Below are 19,173 nucleotides of genomic sequence, written 5' to 3' on the forward strand. Positions count from 1 at the left end.
ATGGCAATGGGTTAGATACATTAAACCAAACCAAAAACCAAACGCTTTGCTGAGAAATCTATTCATGGTGACGCTATAGGACAGAGTAGAACTGCCCCATAGGGTGTCCAAGGCTGTACATCTTTAAGGAAGCAGACTGTTGCATCTTTCTCCCTTGGAGCTACTAGTGGGCTTGAACCACCAACCTTTCAGTTAGGAGCTGAGCGCTTAACCACTGTGCCAACAGCACTCTCAAACCCATGGCCATCAGTTCAACTCTGCTGATCCTAAGCCACTGTTGAAAACTGAGGTCCCTGGGTAGGCACATTTGCCACAGGATTTGACTGCAGTGGGGTGAATAGAGTTTAGAAGTGCTGCCTAAATAATCATGGCTGCCTAGCCAAAGTGAGAGAAGACAGGCACACCAAGCAATTGCTTCTCATGTGAAGTAGGGCGAGTCCAACCCAGGGCGTATAATTTAGATTCTACATTTTCAATTCCTTTTGAATTTCCTCCTTTGAGTTGCTTCTTTTATGTTACTCACTCTGACAGAAGGTAAGCAGTAATTAAAGTCCACTGAAAAGTTTGGAGTAGAAGATTAAAAATAATGCCTAAAATGAGCTTTGGGGGTTATTGCTGGATTTTAATTATCTGGGGATAACTTTGCTTCCTGTTTGGACAGATAATTCACAGAAACTCTATAACTTGCTTGGTTTCCAGGAGACGTTACATATTATAATCTACTGGCAAGATTAGGGACATTTTTTCTCTAATTAAAAAAAAATTCTACATTATGGCATTATTTTATAATGACAATTTTATACAGAAAGAGACACAAGATATTTCCCTCTCTTATTATCCTATTGCATTCTTGCCTTTTTTTTTTTTTTAATAATAGCTGCTCTAAAATAACTTTGGTGGAGGACAGAACGACATGGTTCAAAATTAAGCTTCCTGTTCAGTTACACTGTAAGGCCTACTGTGTCACCAAGATTACACTCTGTGGGATAATATAAAAAACAGACCAAACCCATTGCCGTCAAGTTGATTCTAACTCATAGCGACCCTACAGGGCAAAGTAGAACTGCCCCATAGAGTTTCCAAGGAGCGCCTGGTGGATTCGAACTGCAGACGTTTTGTCTGGCAGCAGTAGCTCTTAACCACTATCCCACCAGCGTTTCCAATTATGCACGAAATGGCTGGGGAAAATTACTTCTAGCTATGAAATGATGCTGATTCTTTAAAAAACAAGACAACTGTGGCTGAATCACACTCATGTAACTGATCAATCTAAAAATTTATTCTACTGCATGTGTGCATTTATTGTACATCTAATACCTTTTATGGAAACCCTGGTGGCATAGTGGTTAAGAGCTACAGCTACCATCCAAAACGTCAGCAGTTCAAATTTACCAGGTGCTCCTCGGAAACCGCATAGGGCAGGTCTACTCTGTCCTATAGGTCACTATGAGTCGGAATCGACTCGACAGCAATGGATTAATACCTTTAACTGAATACCCAAGGTATAAGACAAGGGATACATACATAATGGGTGCCTATAATGGCTATTGATCTTAGTTCGATCATGTTGTAGTACTAGTGCATTTCCCTGAAAAAGCACAAGGCCTCTATAAAGCTTCAACTTTAAGAATTGTGGCACTTTTAGATTTCTCTACTGTGTCTCTGTTGAAGCAAAAATAAACAGATTAAAGAAGAAGAAATGTTTAAAGAGTCATATTTGTTAATGGTATTAATATGGTTACAAAGAATTTCTTTTCTGAGAATCAGATGCTTTCAGACCACGACAAATTGCCTTGGCCACAACAGACTTCCTGTTCTATTTTAGAAACCCCTTTGCTCGACAATTAGTATAGCTCAATAGCATGAAACGGATCTGGGGCTGCACTGGAACCCAGCCTAGCTCCTCTTCTAGTGGTAGAGTTTTCTATGGGGTCTATTGTCCAGAGATGAGGCACTGAGAAATAAAATCTGTGGTGAAATGATGCACGCTGGCCTGCATTTGTAATTGCAGGTCCGTGATATTGAGACATCTTCAGCTGCAGCCCTGTCACTTTCTGGTTCCTTCTCTTTTGCGGTGAGTAGTCTTTGTGGTTATGTCACAGCCCCATTCTGCTGGCTAGCATGACTAATGATGACTTCATTCTAAGCACATCAGGGCCATTTCTCAATTGGCCAACAATTAGCCAAAAGCCACTGTCAACGTCTAAAATAAAGGCTGCTTTTTCCAACCCTGGGGCTGAGAAAGGCTTCCTTGGACAGTGTTTTAAGTTCTAGCTGCTCAAAAAGAAGGACAAAAGTGATGGTGCTTACTGTAATCAGTCAGTCCTCACAACAGGGAACTACTAACCACCACTCAGCAAGCAATTCCTATCTACGCAGGTGTTTAAAAATGATTGTCATGTAAATGTCTCAGATTCAGGCACTCTTATTCCCTTGTATTCTATTAGAGTAGACACTTAAATGACATTAGTTGCTTGGAATTCTTTTTTTTTGCCACAGTCAGAAAAATACCTTTGTTGTGGTTTTATTTTTTAAAATACACAAGAATGCCATTTTAATATCTTCATTGTGCTTGAAAAGAGAAGGTCCTTCTTATTTTGCCAAAGAGAAACTATGTCCAAAATGCACAATTAGAGAGCTGTGGCCCATAACTGGACAGTTATCACCCCAAAAATAATTCCATCCACATTAGCAGTCATTCCCCATTCCTCTTTCCCTCAGCCTGTGTGGCAAACAGTGATCTACTTTTTGTGTCTATGGATTTTTCTATTCTGGACATTTCATCTAAATGGAATCATACAATCTGTAGCCTTTTATTCTTGGCTTCTTTCACTTAGCACAATGAAAGTTTCAAGTTCACTGTGCTAAAGGTTCATCCATGTTGTAGCATGTACCAGTATTTCGTCTCTTCTTATTGCTGAATAATATTCCATTGCATGAATATACGACATTCCGTTTATTCACTCATCAGCTGATGAACATTTAGGTTGTTTGCACTTTTTGCTATCATGATTAATACTGCTGTGAACATTCATGTATAAGTCATTGTGCGGACATACGTCACTAGTGTGATCTTGTCTACAGAGAAGAGTTTTCACACATTCTTACTGAATTAAACACTCCAGGATCACTTCACTGCAGTACTAATCTTCTAATGGTGTCACTCACTGCAGCATTCATGGAATTAATATTCCTTCACATTATACACCTTATATTTCCAGCAAGTGTTCAGTAAAAAGTGTGCTGTTTAGACAGAAACTCTAATAACACAAGAGTCAGGTTTGATTCCTGTCCTCACAGTTGTTCTACAGCCTTGGATAAGATCCTTTCCAAATCTAACCTTCAATAGCTGGTGAATGAGAGAAACATTAGAACTTAGAAGTTAGTTAGATAAAAACTATTACTTAGCTTTTAAGTTGCAATTACTATGTTCCGTGTGAACTCTGAGCCATGTAGATTCTGCCCCTCAAGCTCAGAAGCCAAGGGTTAAAAAGAGGTTGAGATTCCTATAAAATGTTAAACTGTCTCAGTAACAGATGCAAGCAGAAAAAAATGAAAACTCATGACCTTTCTGCTTTGCAATTTAAAACCTATTAAGGTCTTTCTGCTTCCTCCCATAAAATGACCCGTGCAGCTGAATCTGGAAGTCTCCAGATGCCAGATGCTTTTTATAGCTAAAAACATACTATGAAAAGAACAAGCCACTGGTACGTCATGAAATCCACCACTCATCCAGTCTTAACAGTAAGCCACGAAAGATTCTACCAGAGAACACTAGAGCTCTGATACTAGACTGGTGATATGAAGATGGGATTTGAAAAGCTCATGGAACTCTCCTGACAGGCTATTTCAGTCATGCAACATAGACTTTTGACTTTGAAAATGGCACTGCCCTTTTCAAGTTTCAGGTAAAGGCCTGAAACCTTTCAAGAGTCAACACTGATTCTTGTTCATATTGGTGTCCTTGATATATGCTTGGCTCACGGAAGGTATTCCATGAAGCTTAGTTGAAACAGGGCAGCTTGGGTAGCATTGAAATATCGGTAATAGAGTGGTCTGTCCATTGTGGACAGCATTCCTAGTTTGACCACTGTATTTTCTTATTTACCACTTTGTACCTCCCAGAAATGATTCCAATTCAGGCTTTCTGGATCTTTTTCTCAGCAAGAAACGCATTTCTGACTGTCTCATTTTTTATCCTGCTATTTAGAACCAGTCTCCACTTCAGCTGCATGGTTTGATAATATGATTCAGTGTGTCCTTCAAACGTGTTCTTTTACCCGAGCTTTCTTTTCCCACTTTCCTTGGCTATTTTCTAAGCCATATTTGGGTGACTATGCTCTGTATATTTTTGTCTTAAGTTCTGTTACCATCAACTTAAAAAAGAATAATAAGAAAAACAAGAGTAGCAAATATGATTAGTATAGTAGTATTTGGAAACCCTGGTGGCATAGCGGTTAAGTGCTGCCACTGCTAAACAAAGGGTTGGCAGTTCGAATCCGCCAGGCACTCCTTGGAAACTCTATGGGGCAATCCTACTCTGTCCTAGAGGGTAGCTTTGAGTTGTAATTGACTTGACAGCACTGGGGTTTATAGTAGTATAGGTTTTTGGAATGAATGGGTTAACAAATGCAACTATATGGCTTATTCCTAATGAATTATTACGATACAGGTGGTGCATAAGTCCAAGCACCTGGTCCCAGAACCCATGTATAAGGAGGGTAGTTTCTAGCAGGTATACCAAGAAAAAGGAAAACGCTTCTGCTTCAGTCCCTTCATCTGGACAATCTTCATTGAATGCCCATGAACCAGACATTGTGTTGGGGGGGCACCTCAAGTGTGGATGTGAACTGATCTCTCCCTTGTCTAGGAATAGAAAACAAGAGAATGAGCAAGTGAATAGCGACTTTAAAGTGTTACATGGAGGAAGCTAGCCTTTGCTAAATATCAACTATGTGCCAGGCACTGGGATGAGGATTTGGAGAACGGGGATCATGATCTTAGCGTGGCTTTTTTAAGGTGACATGTCCAACTGTGTCAAAGAGGAAAGTTTCATATTGATGATCATTCTCCTTATCATTAAAGAAAGCCAATTACTTCATTCTCTTCAGTTCTAGGGCTTCCATTTCAGAATGGTTCTTAACAGTTCTCAAATGATTAAACTTCTGCTCAAAACAATAACTGTGTATTCCTCAAAGCTACTTCATAAAATTAATATGCACTTTCAACCTGTTTCATGCCCAATCCTGCTCTAGTTGCCAAGGATCCAGCAATGGTCAAGACAGAAGAGATTTCTGTCCTTCTGGAGGCTATGCTCCAATGGCCAGAAAGAGGCAATCGAGGAGGAAACAAGCAAAACCAGATCTTCCTAGGTAGCGATAAGTGCTCTAAAGAGAAGCAAACAGGGTGATGTGACAGAGTGACCTGGGTGGCAGTGAGCTAATGCAGGTGGGAAGTCAACAAGGCTTCTTTGAAGAGGTGACATTTGAACTGAGTCCTGAAGAGAAACAGGACCAGCTGTGCAGAGAAAGTAAAGGCCCTACAGGGAGGTGAGCTTGGCAAGTTTGCGGAACACAGAGAGTGCTAGGTATCTGTGTGGCAACCACAGGGAATAGGACCAGGAGATGGGTTCGCATAGACAGCTAAGAAGCCAGATGACAGGGACAATGGCAAAGAGTTGGATTTGATTCTCAAGGCAACAAGAAGTCAAAGAACAGCGTAAGCAGAGGAGTGCTATGATCCGATTTGTATTTCAAAAAGTTTCCTTTGGACCTTGGTTTCAGGGGACATTTAGGTCAATTGGCATAACAAAATGTATTAAGAAAACCTGCATTCCACTTTGGAGAGAGGTGACTGGGGTCTTAAATGGTAGCAAGTGGCCATCTAAGATGCATCAATTGGTTTCAACCCACCTGGAGCAGAGAAGAATGAAGAACAACAAAGACATATGGTAAAGATGAGCCCAAGAGACAGAAAGGGCCACATAAATCAGAGACTCCATCACCCTGAGACTGGAAGAACTAGATGGTGCCTGGCTACCAACAATCACTGCCCTGACAGGGGACACAACAGAGAATCCCTGACAGAGCAGAACAGTGGACTGCAGATCTCAAATTCTCGTAAAAAGACCAGGCTTAATGGTCTGAGACTAGAGGGACCCTGGAGGTCATGGTCTCCAGACCCTTGGTTAGCCCAAGATTGGAACCATTTCCAAAGCCAACTGTTCAGACAGGGATTGGACTGGACTATAAGATAGATAATGATACTGGTAAGGAGTGAGACTTTTGGCTCAAGTAGACACATGAGATTATGTGGGCAACTTCTGTCTGGAGGCGAGATGAGAAGGCAGTGGGGGACAGCAGGTGGTTGCATGGACATGGGGAATGCAGAGTGGAGAGGAAGAATGTGCTGTCTCACTAGAGGGAGAGCAGCCAGGAGTACACAGCAAGGTGTGTATAACTTTTTGTATGAAAGACTGACTTGATTTGTAAAATTTTCACTTAAAGCACAATGAAAAAAAAACAGTTTCCTTTGACTCCTTGTGTGAATGAGTCAATGTGGGGCAAGACAGAATGCAGGAACACCAGTTAAAAGACCACTTCTTGGGTCCAGGCAAAAAAGAAGGATTGTAGCTTGAGACTAGGAAACAGAGTGAAACATGGATATGCTGATGCCCGTGTTTACAATATAAAAATACTGCCTTGGTAAAAGAGATAATAATCCCATTTTCAGTGTATCATGTACCAGGTGAAGGCCCTGTTTCTTGATACTCCCTAACCATATGTATTTTGAATGAGCTTAATGTTTCATCCATATTAGGGCATAAGCTCCTTAAAGGCAGGGCTGTGCTTTTCTTGTCAGCCTCACTCCTCTAGGAAGTGCTGTTCTATATTCGGCACCTCGTGGGTGCTGAATAAATATTGATTAAACAAACCAAGTAATGAATCACATCTGCTGCAAGTGTGGGAGCTTGGTAATGTGGAGACATGGAAGTGAGCTACATTCTCCAGTCTGCAGGGCAGAACTGGACTAACAACACTTGGAGGGAGGGTGGGGGGTTTGAAACCGTTGCCCCTCCTCCCACACTGCAATTCCCTCGGATTGGGGTGGTCATTCTATTACCGCTTCCTACTGGGGGAGTAGAGACCATCCACACACATCCAAAGAAGCCTGACCCACTGTTCAAGGATGAACTCCGGGAATGATATACTTGCCAAGAACTTGCCTTCAATGCAACACCCCTACCATGTGACACGGGCTGTAGATGGAGCAGATAATGGCAGGGGAAACATAAAGAAGGGCCTTATTTCACAGAGAGCAAGGAAAAATACCTAATGCAGTTGTTGTATTCTATAGCAGGGTCAGCAAACTTTTTCAGTAAAGGGTCAGGTAGTAAATATTTTGGGTTTTGCAGGTCATATGTCTCTTTCAAAACTATTCTAACTCTGTCACCACAGCACAAAAGCAGTCATTGACAACAGGTAAATGTATGAGTGCCACTGTGTTCCAATAACACTTTAATTACAGATACTGAAATCGGAATTCCATATTTTCACATGTCACAAAATATCTTTCTTTTAAAAAAATACTAATTTCATTCTTGGCTCACAGGCCATACAACAGCAGGACACCCATGAGCCATAGGGAGAACAATTTATGTTAATATTCAAATCTAGTAATCTTGTAAGGTAATAATATTCAAGACTATGTTTTTGTTCATCAGTTGCTTAATGTCATTTAAAGTTTAGCCTCTTGTAGGATATGACACTTTCTGAAAATAGGGATCGTTGTTTTTGTTAGTTGCTGTCGAAGCAGACCCTGACTCCTGGTGACCCCACGCACATGCACAACAGAACAAAGTTCTGCCCAGTCCTGTGCCATCCCATGATTGGTAGTGGGCTGGGCCATTGTGATCTATAGGGTTTTCATTGATTAATTTTTGCAAGTAGATTACCAGGTCTTTTTTCCTAGTTCGTCTTAGTCTGGGAGTTCCACTGAAACCTATTCAACATCACAGCAACACACAAGCCTCCAATGGCCGATGGGCGGTGGCTGCGTGTGACGTTCATTGGCCGGGAATTGAACTTGGGTCTTCACATGGAAGGTGAGAATTGTACCACTGAACCAACACTGCTTCCTCATAGGGAATAGTTGGCATCAAATAGTTCTTGAGAATGTACTAACTGGGAGCTACTCTTCTAGCTGGCTTCCCAGATTTCTTTGCCCCCTGCAATACATTCTCCATCCAGAGACCAAATGAACTTTAATGATTGCAACGTGATTGATTATTTTTGGGTGGGGCCTTTCTAGCCATGGTCTTGTAACTCCCACCCAGGTGATTGGGCAGGACTGTGTGATAGGGTAATTGTGGCCCACCAAGAGGATTGGTCAGTTTTGCCTTAAAAGAGAGCCAATTCCAGAACAGAGAGGAGGATTCTACCACCTCCAAGGAAGAACAGCCAGGAGCAGAGATTGTGTCCTTTGGACCTGGGATCCCTGCACTGAGAAGCTCCTGGAAGCAGGAGACAGAGGGAGAGAGAGCGAGCAAGCTGTAACCCTGAAAATGGTGAGAAGTGGTGGCAGCAGAGGCCCAGCAGGAGATGGAGTGGTGGATTTCCCGGTCCAAGAAGAGAGAAAGCTGAGGGTCTTTGGGGAGAGTCCCAGAGCTAGGGAGAGGTGTGCCTGCGAGCACAGCTGGGAAGATACTGTCCTGATAGAACTGTATTCTGAGTGTTCCTGAGCCTGAGTTGTACTTGTTACTTCCCTAATAAACCCCATAATTGTGAGTATGGTCTGTGAGTTCTATGTGGCCATTGTACTGCATTATCAAACCCAGTAGAGAGTGCTATGGGAGGGACAGCTGGTGTCAGAACTGGTAAAGACAGCGGAGAGAGAAGGCATGTCTGATCCCCGTCTCATACGAATCAGCCTTGTGCTGTTGATCCTGTTCTCCTCCCCCTTTGGGGGGTTGGAGGAGGTCAGACACTGCTTCTAAGCCATTTTAACAATAGTATTCACAGATCACTTGTTCCCTTTCTTGAAACACTCGACTTCCCACTTGTATTTAGAATAAGATGCAAATGCCTTATCCTGGTCCTTGCCCAACCTCACCCTGACCACTCTCTCTTCAAGCCTCACACCCATCTTCAATCTCAGAGCTGCTCCAGGACCTCTGTACCATTTACTCATTCTATCTGAAACACTCCATCCCCAGCTTTTAGCATGGGGAACAGAAATCAGGACCCAGATCGCATGTCACCTCATTCTAGGTGCTATCTTGACCACCAATTCTATCTTAGTTCTCTAATGTTGCTATAATAGAAATGCCACAAGTGAGTGATTTAACAAACAGAAATTTATTTTCTCACAGTTAGGGGGCTAGAAATCCAAAACCAGGGCACCAGTTCTAGGGGAAGGCTTCTCTCTCCACTGACTCCGGGAAAAGGTCCCTGTCTCTTCAGCTTCTATTCTTTGGCTCCTTGGTGATCTTCATGCAGCATGTTATCTGTCTTCCCCCAACTCTGCTTGCCTCTGTGTGCCTAATTTGCTCTTTTTATATCTCAAAAGAGATTCACTCAAGACACACCCTCCACAAATACTGCCTCATTAACATAACAAAGATACTCCACTCCCAAATGGGATTATGACCACCGGTACAGAGGTTAGGATTTACAACATGTATTTTGGGGGGATACAATTTAAACCATAACACAGTCCAAAGTAGTTTTTTCCCCTCATAAGTCTCTATTTTACCTCCCTGTTTTTTATTTCCTCATAGAACTGATCTTTTTCTGAATTATCTTGTTAACTAATTCAGTTACTTATTTTTTGCCTGACTCCTCATTAGAACAAGGCAATTTCTGTCCATTGACTGCTATCTCCCCATTCTTAGAATAATGCTACCATACAGTATTATATATTCACATTTATTAAATGAATAAAGGAAGGAAATAGTTACAGGTGTGCTATACAGTGACATACTCAAAATTGTGCAAGTATTTTATCCCAGTTGGGAATGAAGGTAACTGTGTGTGGTAGGAGTGGGGTCATGGGGGGAAGGAAGGAAGACAGCCTTGAAAGATGGGACCAGAGAAGCAGGAAAGCACGAAATCCTGGAGAAATCCTTGGTCCATGCCAAGGTGTTTGTAGTTTATTCTGCAGGCAAAGGGGAACCACAGAGGGTTCTAAGGAGGTAGGTGGATAGTAGGGTTCTGTGTATTTACTGGAATGTTCATGTGGACAAAATAAATGTTATGTTATTACATGTTCTGTTTACACAACCATTTATCTGTCATTTTGTTATACTGTGGTGGCTTGTATTTGTTATGATGCTGGAAGCTATGCTACCAGTATTTCAAATACCAGCATTGTCACCCATGATGGGAAGATTCTAGTGGAGCTTCCAGAGTAAGACAGACTAGGAAGAAAAGCCTGGCAATCTACTTCCAAAAATTAGTCAATGAAAACCCAACAGATCACAACAGAATACTGTCTGATATAGTGCTAGAAGGTGAGCCCCTAAGGTTAAGAAGGCACCACAATAGCCACAGCAAAAAACTCAAACATGTTAGTGATCGTGAAGATGGCACAGACCTGGGCAATGTTTCATCCTGTTGTACATTAGGTGGCCATAAGTTGGAGCCAACTTCACGGCCGCTGACAACAGCAACAATTATGCCACTAACAATCAGGGACAATCCCTAACTTAAATGAGCATCGAAAGATGCCAAAAAATGAATTCAAATTCAGTGAAAATGTTATATTCCATCTAGACTCCTTCACCCTCTTGTTGAGCTGGGGACCCTTCAAGTAGCATTAGACATATTTCTGTGTGCTAGTGCTAGAAGAAACGACATTTCAAATTTCAAGCTGGTTTATGACATTTGACAGAAAGAGGCTGCTCACCAAGGTTTACCTTTAGTCTAAAAAATGAAAACGAGGATGTGGAATTAAAAAAAAAAAATGTGGTTCAACTTTGTGCTTGCAGTTCAAGCCCCGGTGGCCTAAACCAACCAAGGAAATGAGGTTTCTGCATGAAATAAGCCTCTCTTAAAATGTGCCAAACACTAAAATTGAAGCCATTAAAAAAAAAAAAAAAAAAAGGGCAGAATAGAAGAGTTTCTCTTTTCCTACCTATAAATTTGTCTCCTTTCTTCAACCATTTTGCATACTTGGAACAAAAAAACATTAATGTTCATATACCTTCTTCTTAATTACTCCATGAAGGTGAAAAAATAACCATTTAGAATCCAGAAGCCAGATCTTCCCCAAAGGTAAGAGTGGAACCAAAGTTTGAGGCTGTTTGGGATGGCAGCACAGCTGCCGAAGCCCTGTTCCCCTTCGGAAGCTTCAGCGAACAAGGGCTGTTTCACAGGGTGACCATGGAGCTGCCTTCTCACCTGCTTTAGATGTTGATGTTTGTGACATCTGAAACTACCTTTTTCTTTTAGGAAAACACTAGGCTAGGTTACCAGTTGTCCATTGAGGTCTCCCTTTACATAGTTAGATGTTTGCAATTTAAATGTTTACGATGAACACAAATATTAGTATTGAATATTTGCAACACTTGGGTGCTCACCGTCCATAGCTTTATACTGTGTGTTTTCAAAACTAGTTTCCTTTTTATTCAGTCTTTCTGCTGCCCTCAGGGGCATTCTATGTGATGGTAAGCACTGTCCTAAAAGGTACATGTCTAAGATCATAAATCGCTCCATGAATATCTGTTTGCCTACTTATATTTGCCCCTTCCAATGTCAGTATCTCCTTATAAGATGACCATTAAAATTAAGAATGACTTTTAAGATTTGCATTTTTTGTGCCAATAAATCACCACATTTGGTGTCAGTTGGTTCCAGTTGCTTCAAAGTTTTCAGTTAGAAATGACCTGAGGGAGGGAGTGCTCTGAGTCAAGTTGATTCTGACTCACGGAGACCCCATGTGTTGCAGAGTAGAAATATGCTCCATAGAGTTTTCTTGGCTGTAAACTTTATGGAGGCAGGCTGCCAAGACTTTCCTCTGTGGTGCCACTGGGTGGGTCCAAATTGCCAACCTTTTGGCTAGTAGATAAGCACAAACCATTTACGCCACCCAGGAGCCCAGGTAAAATTTTATCCAGGTAAAATCTAACCACTGCCTGGGGCATGAGTACCAGCTGGAACCAGGCAGCATGCTCTGCCACTCCTGTCCCAAGTGACCACTGAGTCACTGACCCTCTGACCCATCCAACATTAGGAGGTCCTTGGATACTTTCCATTGCTGATAAGGACTCTCACTGAGGCAGCAGTGAAACTACATGGAAAGACAGCAACCCAACTATGGAGGATCTTCAAACACCCCTGGGCCCCTCCTGGACTTAGATGGTCTGAGAAGAGGACACTTACTGAGAAGTCATCACTGGGGAAAAACAGGAGCTCTCGAAGAGGATGGTTCCCATAGGTCTTCTCAAGTTCTTCAATGACAGTTTCATAATCCAAAGGCTCGAGAAGCCTAGGCTTTTCCTGCTGTAGAAAAAGAAAATATAATCACTTACTCATATAGTCTCAAGTCTTCTCAATGCCGGGTTGGATTTAATTTCTTAGCATTGCACAGGCTTTGACATTGCATCATCCCTTCAGTGGAGTCACAGAGCTGTGAAGCCTTTAGGGTAAAGCCACATAACTATTATTTCCAGATCTGAAATAATACGAGAAGATCCTGAAATACTTCACATTTCTCTCACTAATTCAAGCCATTCGAACAGAGCCCCAAGGCTTATGGAAACCAAGTCTGTCACCTTCGTACAAGAGCTCTTTATGTAGACATTATTTTTGTGAACATGAAGAAAGGCCTTCTGCTTACGTGCTATAGTGGTGTGAAGGTCATCATTTTTGTGGCATTAGACACTTCCTTCTGAGTTTTGCTAGGGTTGATTTTAAAATATTGGCATCCTCCTAGCAACTCAAGTACCACAGGCTGTCTTAGTTGTCACTGAAGCATGGATCCTGTGTTAGGATTAATTACTTGGCTTTAGCCTCCTTGCCGCTACAGAGAGAAGCTAGATAATTCTTTAATAGAACTGAACAACACAACTATTATGGATCTAGTGTGGTGAAAATGGAGAAGAGTTTGGAAAAGTAGCCAGATAACACACTGCATTCGAATTCTGAAGTCATGAGGAAAGGCACCCCCTCTCAAAGTAGCTGGCCATGGAGCCAAAGAAATAAATGCAAGTGGGAGAAGGTATGATTGTTGCACACAGGGTTCATGTGTTTGTTCCAAACTGTAGAGAATTCATAAATTGAGAAAAATGGATCCCCCAAAAAAGAATAAAACCTTACGAAATAAAACGGAGGACACAATCTGAGTCCCCTAGCCCTTTGATGAAGCACTTAAGCAACCTAAATGAAAAGTGATGGCTCTCTGAGTTAATTTTGGGCTACTGGCAACTACAGCAGTCACCATAAAAATATGGATGCTGCCATCGAGTCGATTCTGACTCATAGCAACCCTACAGGACAGAGTAGAACTGCCCCATAGGGTTTCTAAGGAACGGCTGGTGGATTCAAACTGCCAGCTTTTTGGTTAGCAGCCGTAGCTCTTAATCACTGCACCATCAGGGCACCATTTATGTAAAACAAAACATATACAACCAAAAACCAAACCCATTGCCATCGAGTAGATTCCAATTCATAGGGATCCTATAGGACAGAGTAGAACCGCCCCACAGTGTTTCCAAGGAGCACCTGGTGGATTGGCACTGTTGACATTTGGTTAGCAGCCGAGCTTCTAACCACTGCACCACCAGGTTTTGTTTTGTTTTACATATATATATGTGTGTGTGTGCGTGTTTTATTTTGTTTTACATAAATGGCATCAACAGATGCCTCCCACCAATCTCACCCTTTGCCAGGCCTCAGCATTCTGAAAAATGCAGATTTGGCTTTGATTTCTAGGCCTTCTTGGAAGGGAGGAGCTCAGCAACTTTCATTGACATTTTAATAATGGCTAATGGGCTCCTCAAAGTAGCAGCCAATGTTTATTTTGATGATTTTCCGAATATAAAAAATAAAACAGAACAAAATGTGACTACACTGGGAAAAGAACAATGATCTCCATATACTTTCTGCATTAAAAAAAAGCCCATTTTACAAACACTTAAGTAATAAACTAAGGACAAGGTAAGGTGAGTATTTTCTTCAGAAGGACCCTTCAAGGTAAGGTTGCTAGATTTAGCAAATAAAAATGCAGGACCCCATACAATAGTTAGGACACACTTATACTAAAAAAATGATTTATTGTTTATCTGAAACTCATATTTAACTGTCAGTCCTGTGTTTTATCTGGCAAACCTATTGCATGGTCATCTGGGCCAGAGAGTTCATTTGAGAGCTAAGGAAATAGGGACAAGAAAGAATAAATTTAATTTCCCAGCATAATCTATTTAGAGAAGGAGCTGTGAAACACTCAATATTTTGAAATGGAAGATACAGAAGCAGTATACCATGACTTTGATAACTAAAACAAAACAAAAACTGTCCTAGAATTTCTGCCTTTTAAAAAGGAAAAACAGACAATATCTAATAAGCACAGTATTTATCAAACTTTAATGTGTAAAGGAATCACTTGATTCAACAGGTCTGGGCTGCGGCCCTAGATTCTACATTTCTAGAAGGTCTTGGGTGGTGATAATGCTGCTGGTCCAGGAACCACACTTTAAGCAGTCAGGGTGTAGAGTCTGAGCTTTCTATAATCCAGAGCTACTTTTCATGCTTCTGAAGTCTAAAAATGACCAGTGGGGTCCAGAATGCTTGACACAAAAAGTTCTTGAATAGAACAGTAGAATCCTTGCCTTTTAAGACTATTATCCTTTATAGGTTTAAGTTCTACTTCCCTATTTCCTAGACAAAGTTTAGTTCTAAAGATCACAAATTGTTAGCTCAAGGGGCAAATGCAGGCAGAAGTTTGGTTTTTGCTAGAACATCTAGTTTGTTTTATTTTTACTTGAAAGTCTTTAAGTAGTTGAATTTCAATCTAGTCCACCTACCAAAACCCATTGCGATTGCGACTCATACAGACCATATAGAACAGAGTAAAATTGCCCCATAGGGTTTCCGAGGAGTAGCTGGTGGATTTGAACTGCTGATATTTTGGTTAGCAGCCGAACTCCTAACCATTGCACCACCAGAACTCCTGTCCAGCTACAGGGTTTAGTAAAATTTATCTATTACCTATGAGTCGGAATCAACCTGATGGCAATGGCAATGGGGTTCCTACAAAGTCACACGTTTTGTTATTAACCTACCTCTGAAAATCTTTGAGTCTGAAACCCCTGGCTTATTCTAAAGAAAAAGAATTTTTATTCTATTCTAATGACTGTATGTGACAAGCAGCAAACAAAACCAAATGCTCAGTAAAACCCTGTCAGAAAGATACTATCTCTGCCACAGATTGGGTTGTTTACCTCTCTTTCCCTCATAAAGCTTCTTCACTTTTAAGCGTATGATGCCCTTCAACACTTGAAGCAACAGCCCATAACGTGGCTAACGCTTTTCCCTGCCCACCCCTTCCTCACACCAACATGAGTATGATTACCAGAGTGCAGATTTAGTCTGTGTTTCAATTTATAGATATAAAGGCAAATTGACATATGGATCTCGTAAGATGCTTTCTACAATCTGGTCCTCGCCATCTTTTTAATTCTATCTCCCATTTATCCCAAACTTGGACATCAATAAACAAGCTGGAGACAAGCTGACCTCTAAAGAAGATCATTTATTGGGACCCAAAACCACCTAAAATTAATTCCACCAAAATCCGTACAATAGGCCAAGCAGAGCTCACAAGTCATGGGTTATTAATAGAACCACAGAGAAACTAAATCCCAAATTCTCCTCAATATACTCAATAAAAGGCATAACCTGCCAACATCTGTTGGAAGGCATATTTTTATCCATTCCTATCAGGTTATGACATAGGACTCAATTAATGAATGACACTTACCAGGCCTTTCTTGTTTTAAATGTCACAAGGAGGTCATTTTGACATGAGGCCACAAAACCTTGCAGATCTGCTTAATATTATTTATTAATATTTTGCCTTTGGGGAAATATATTAATTAATTTCTATTGTTCCAGGGAATTTGTTAATCCAGGTGTCACTTTCAAGATAGTGAATGTTTCATAATTTTGTGGGTATGTTTAAAAATAAAAATACCAGTGATCTATACCATAGCACCAAGAGCCTGGGATTTGGCAAAACTTGCCACTAATGGTTTTTGCATTTGTAACGGGAATAATCCAAGTTAGACAACCAGTAGTTCTCTTAGGAGTAAGGGAATTATCTGCTCAGTGTTTCACTCAAAGAGATAGATGTATTCAAGGATGGTGGGATCAGTTAATTTCTCACTACCGCTCCTTGCAGAGATGTTGAGTGAAACTGGGAACTGAGCAGCATTGATTTACAGCTTTAACAATGGTTAGGTTGTCCCTCCTGAATTTAATGTGCCTTTTTCTTTTGGAAATGAACCAACTGGGATGAGGCATGTGCCAAGATTACCCTGAATTGGATTGAATTTTTATAGTGCTTTTTACTCTTGCTCTATTTTTCAAATGAGTAATGAATTTCATTAGCTATTCTAGAATCACTCCAAGCATGGGAAAAGGCACCCAGCAGTACCTGTTATTATACAGTAGCTTTGGTGTTGCACCACAGTGGTTAATAGGTCCTATTCTCTTTATACAGTATTAAGAGATTTGCTGGTCCGGTTCCCCAAATCCACAGCTCTCCTCCAAGTCAACTTCAAAGCAGAAGAATGGGCTCCTGTCACAAACACAAATGCTTTCTCCTCTTCTACTTACCCCACAACTTCTCATGGAAGGCCAACACAATATCTAAGCCCTGGAGCGGTGAACCTGTCATTTTGGTAATAGCCAGGGTTCCCAAGAAATGTTTAATTGGTTTAAAGTAAGCAGATGTCCTTGCCTAAACTAAAGATTCTAATTTCAAGAATACAGTGTTCCTCTACAAAGCTCTGAGTTATTTTCGTAATTAGAATTCAAGATCGAATGGGTGAAGAAATCACATGGAAGAAATAAGCACCTGAAGTATGCAGCATTGAAAAAGTAAATGATTAAATCACCAACCTAGACCTTTCTCTAGATTATAAGTACAGTCTAACTATGGAGTAGCCTAGGCTACCCAGCCTAGTTTTACGGAAGTCCAAAGTACAAGAGATGGAGCAATTACAGATCCTCCAGGTTAATATGCAACAGGGAGCATAGCATTTCCTCTAGAGCCAGAATACCTGGGGTTCAAGTCCTGCCCTTGCCACTATGAAATATGAAACGTTGCATACGTTAATTAAAATATCTGTGCCTTAGTTTTCCCATCTGTAAAATAAATGCCTTAATAGAGCCTACCTCATAGGATTAAATGAAGTAATATTTGTAAAGCCTTTAGAATAGTACGATACCTATAGTACTCATTACATAAGTGTCAAATAGATAAAGCGCATGGGTTTTAAGTTTTCACTAGTAATGGATTTAAATCACCTGCATTATACAGTTAATATGTACCAAGGACAAACAGTAGGCACTCAGTGTGTACTTGTTGAATAAATAAGTTTATAGCATTTTATCCCAGAAGTCCCTTTTCTAGGACTCTATCTTAAAGAAACAATCAGACATAAAACTCAAGATTTACATAAAAGGATATTGTTGCAGAATTGTCTTTGTGACAAGATGAAAATAACACATTCACCTTAATCTAAGAGGGTGATGAAAGACAAGCAGGCTTCTGGAGGCTACATCCAATAAGTGAAGAGGCCAAAAGCACCTGTTTAAAAAAATGGTCTATCTTTGGCTTAAGGTTTAAAGATTATCTCAGGGAAGTAGTTTAGGGGTTCATCCAACTTCCATGGCTCCAGAAAGCCTGTATTACTTGAGAACTTGAAATTCTATTCTGCATTTCCTGCCTTTTGATCAGGATTCTTCTGCAGAATCTTTGATCAAAATTTCAGTAACGGTAGCCAAGCACCATCTAGTTCTCCTGGTCTCATGGCAAAAGAGGCAGATGTTCATAGAGGCAATAGCCACCATCCCATTTCCTCCTCCTATTTCTGACTCTCCTTTTTCCTCTGCTGCTCCAGGAGAACAGAGACCAATTGTGCTACCTTGTCTAAAATCAAAAAGCAGTTTAACTTAACTAGTAATGAATGTCTGCCTTGAGCATTGTGGCTTTTTTTTTTTAAGATCTATCTATATGGTATCAACTTGACAACAACAACTCAAAAGATTAGACAGGCAACCTAGGGAGCAGTGAGTTTATGTTAATGGGGAAGGAACAACTCAGAAAAAGACAGTGAGAATGATTGTACAACTCAAAGAACGTAATCAATGTCACTGAATTGTACATGTAGAAATTGTTGAATCGGTTTATGTTCTGCTCTGTACATTTTCAACAAAACAAAAAAATAAATAAATTATATTAAAAAAAGTGCTCTATACTTTTTCAGAGAACTTTGTGTACCGGAGAGGGAGACAGGTTTAATGCTGTGACGAGCTTTTGGAAAAACAATGAAAATTGAACAGGGGTTGGAGTAAATCAATGAATAATTGTGTCATAAATGCTATGATTTCTCCTTGCAACTTTTTAATTCTCTAGTAAAGTAAGTTAAAGCACAACATCTTGCATATGCTTGGCTTTCCTGTGGAAAACATGAGTAGGCTGGGACCATGATCAAGATGGGAAGCATTGCTACAAGAGGAAAGACAAAGAAAGGCACCTCAGAAGGAAGGAAGTTCAGAAGTTCATCTTGACCATGGATCTAGATTCACACATATTATGATATTAGAGTTTGAATCCAGAATACCTAATTCTCTAAGGGGTTAGCAATGGGTGAAGGGCAAAACCAGCTAAAAAAATGGAAATAAGAAATCACCAAAAATAAGGAAGATAAGGAGGGCATTGTGGCATAGTTCATCCTAGAAAACATAACATATACGTTAAAAATGAGTTTTTTGATGTTTGTAATAATAAGCAAAATTGCTCTTGTATTAATGTTAAATAAAAATGGGAATAAATATTGCATATCCAGGACAACTGCCCAAGATTTAAAAATTGAAAGAAAAAAATAGTAGTCATCTATATCCAAATACTATCAGTTATGGTTATTTGGGTGGTGGAATAATTAGCTTT

General features: G+C 40.5%; 1 protein-coding gene across 6 annotated transcripts in view; it reads right to left on the reverse strand.

Annotated features, from left to right (window-relative positions):
* DOCK10 (dedicator of cytokinesis 10) overlaps positions 1 to 19,173 on the reverse strand; it is a 310,282-nt gene that overhangs the window by 168,354 nt on the left and 122,755 nt on the right. For 4 of the 6 annotated variants that reach the window (XM_049888334.1, XM_049888332.1, XM_049888331.1 and 1 more), the window contains exon 2: positions 12,381 to 12,500. In XM_049888334.1, the coding sequence (XP_049744291.1) occupies positions 12,381 to 12,500 (120 nt within the window). The remainder of the gene's footprint in view (positions 1 to 12,380; positions 12,501 to 19,173) is intronic. The other 2 variants (XM_049888333.1, XM_049888330.1) reach the window with 1 other exon arrangement.

This window comes from Elephas maximus, chromosome 6 (assembly GCF_024166365.1).
Source record: "Elephas maximus indicus isolate mEleMax1 chromosome 6, mEleMax1 primary haplotype, whole genome shotgun sequence".
In the NCBI taxonomy this organism is placed as follows: domain Eukaryota; kingdom Metazoa; phylum Chordata; class Mammalia; order Proboscidea; family Elephantidae; genus Elephas; species Elephas maximus.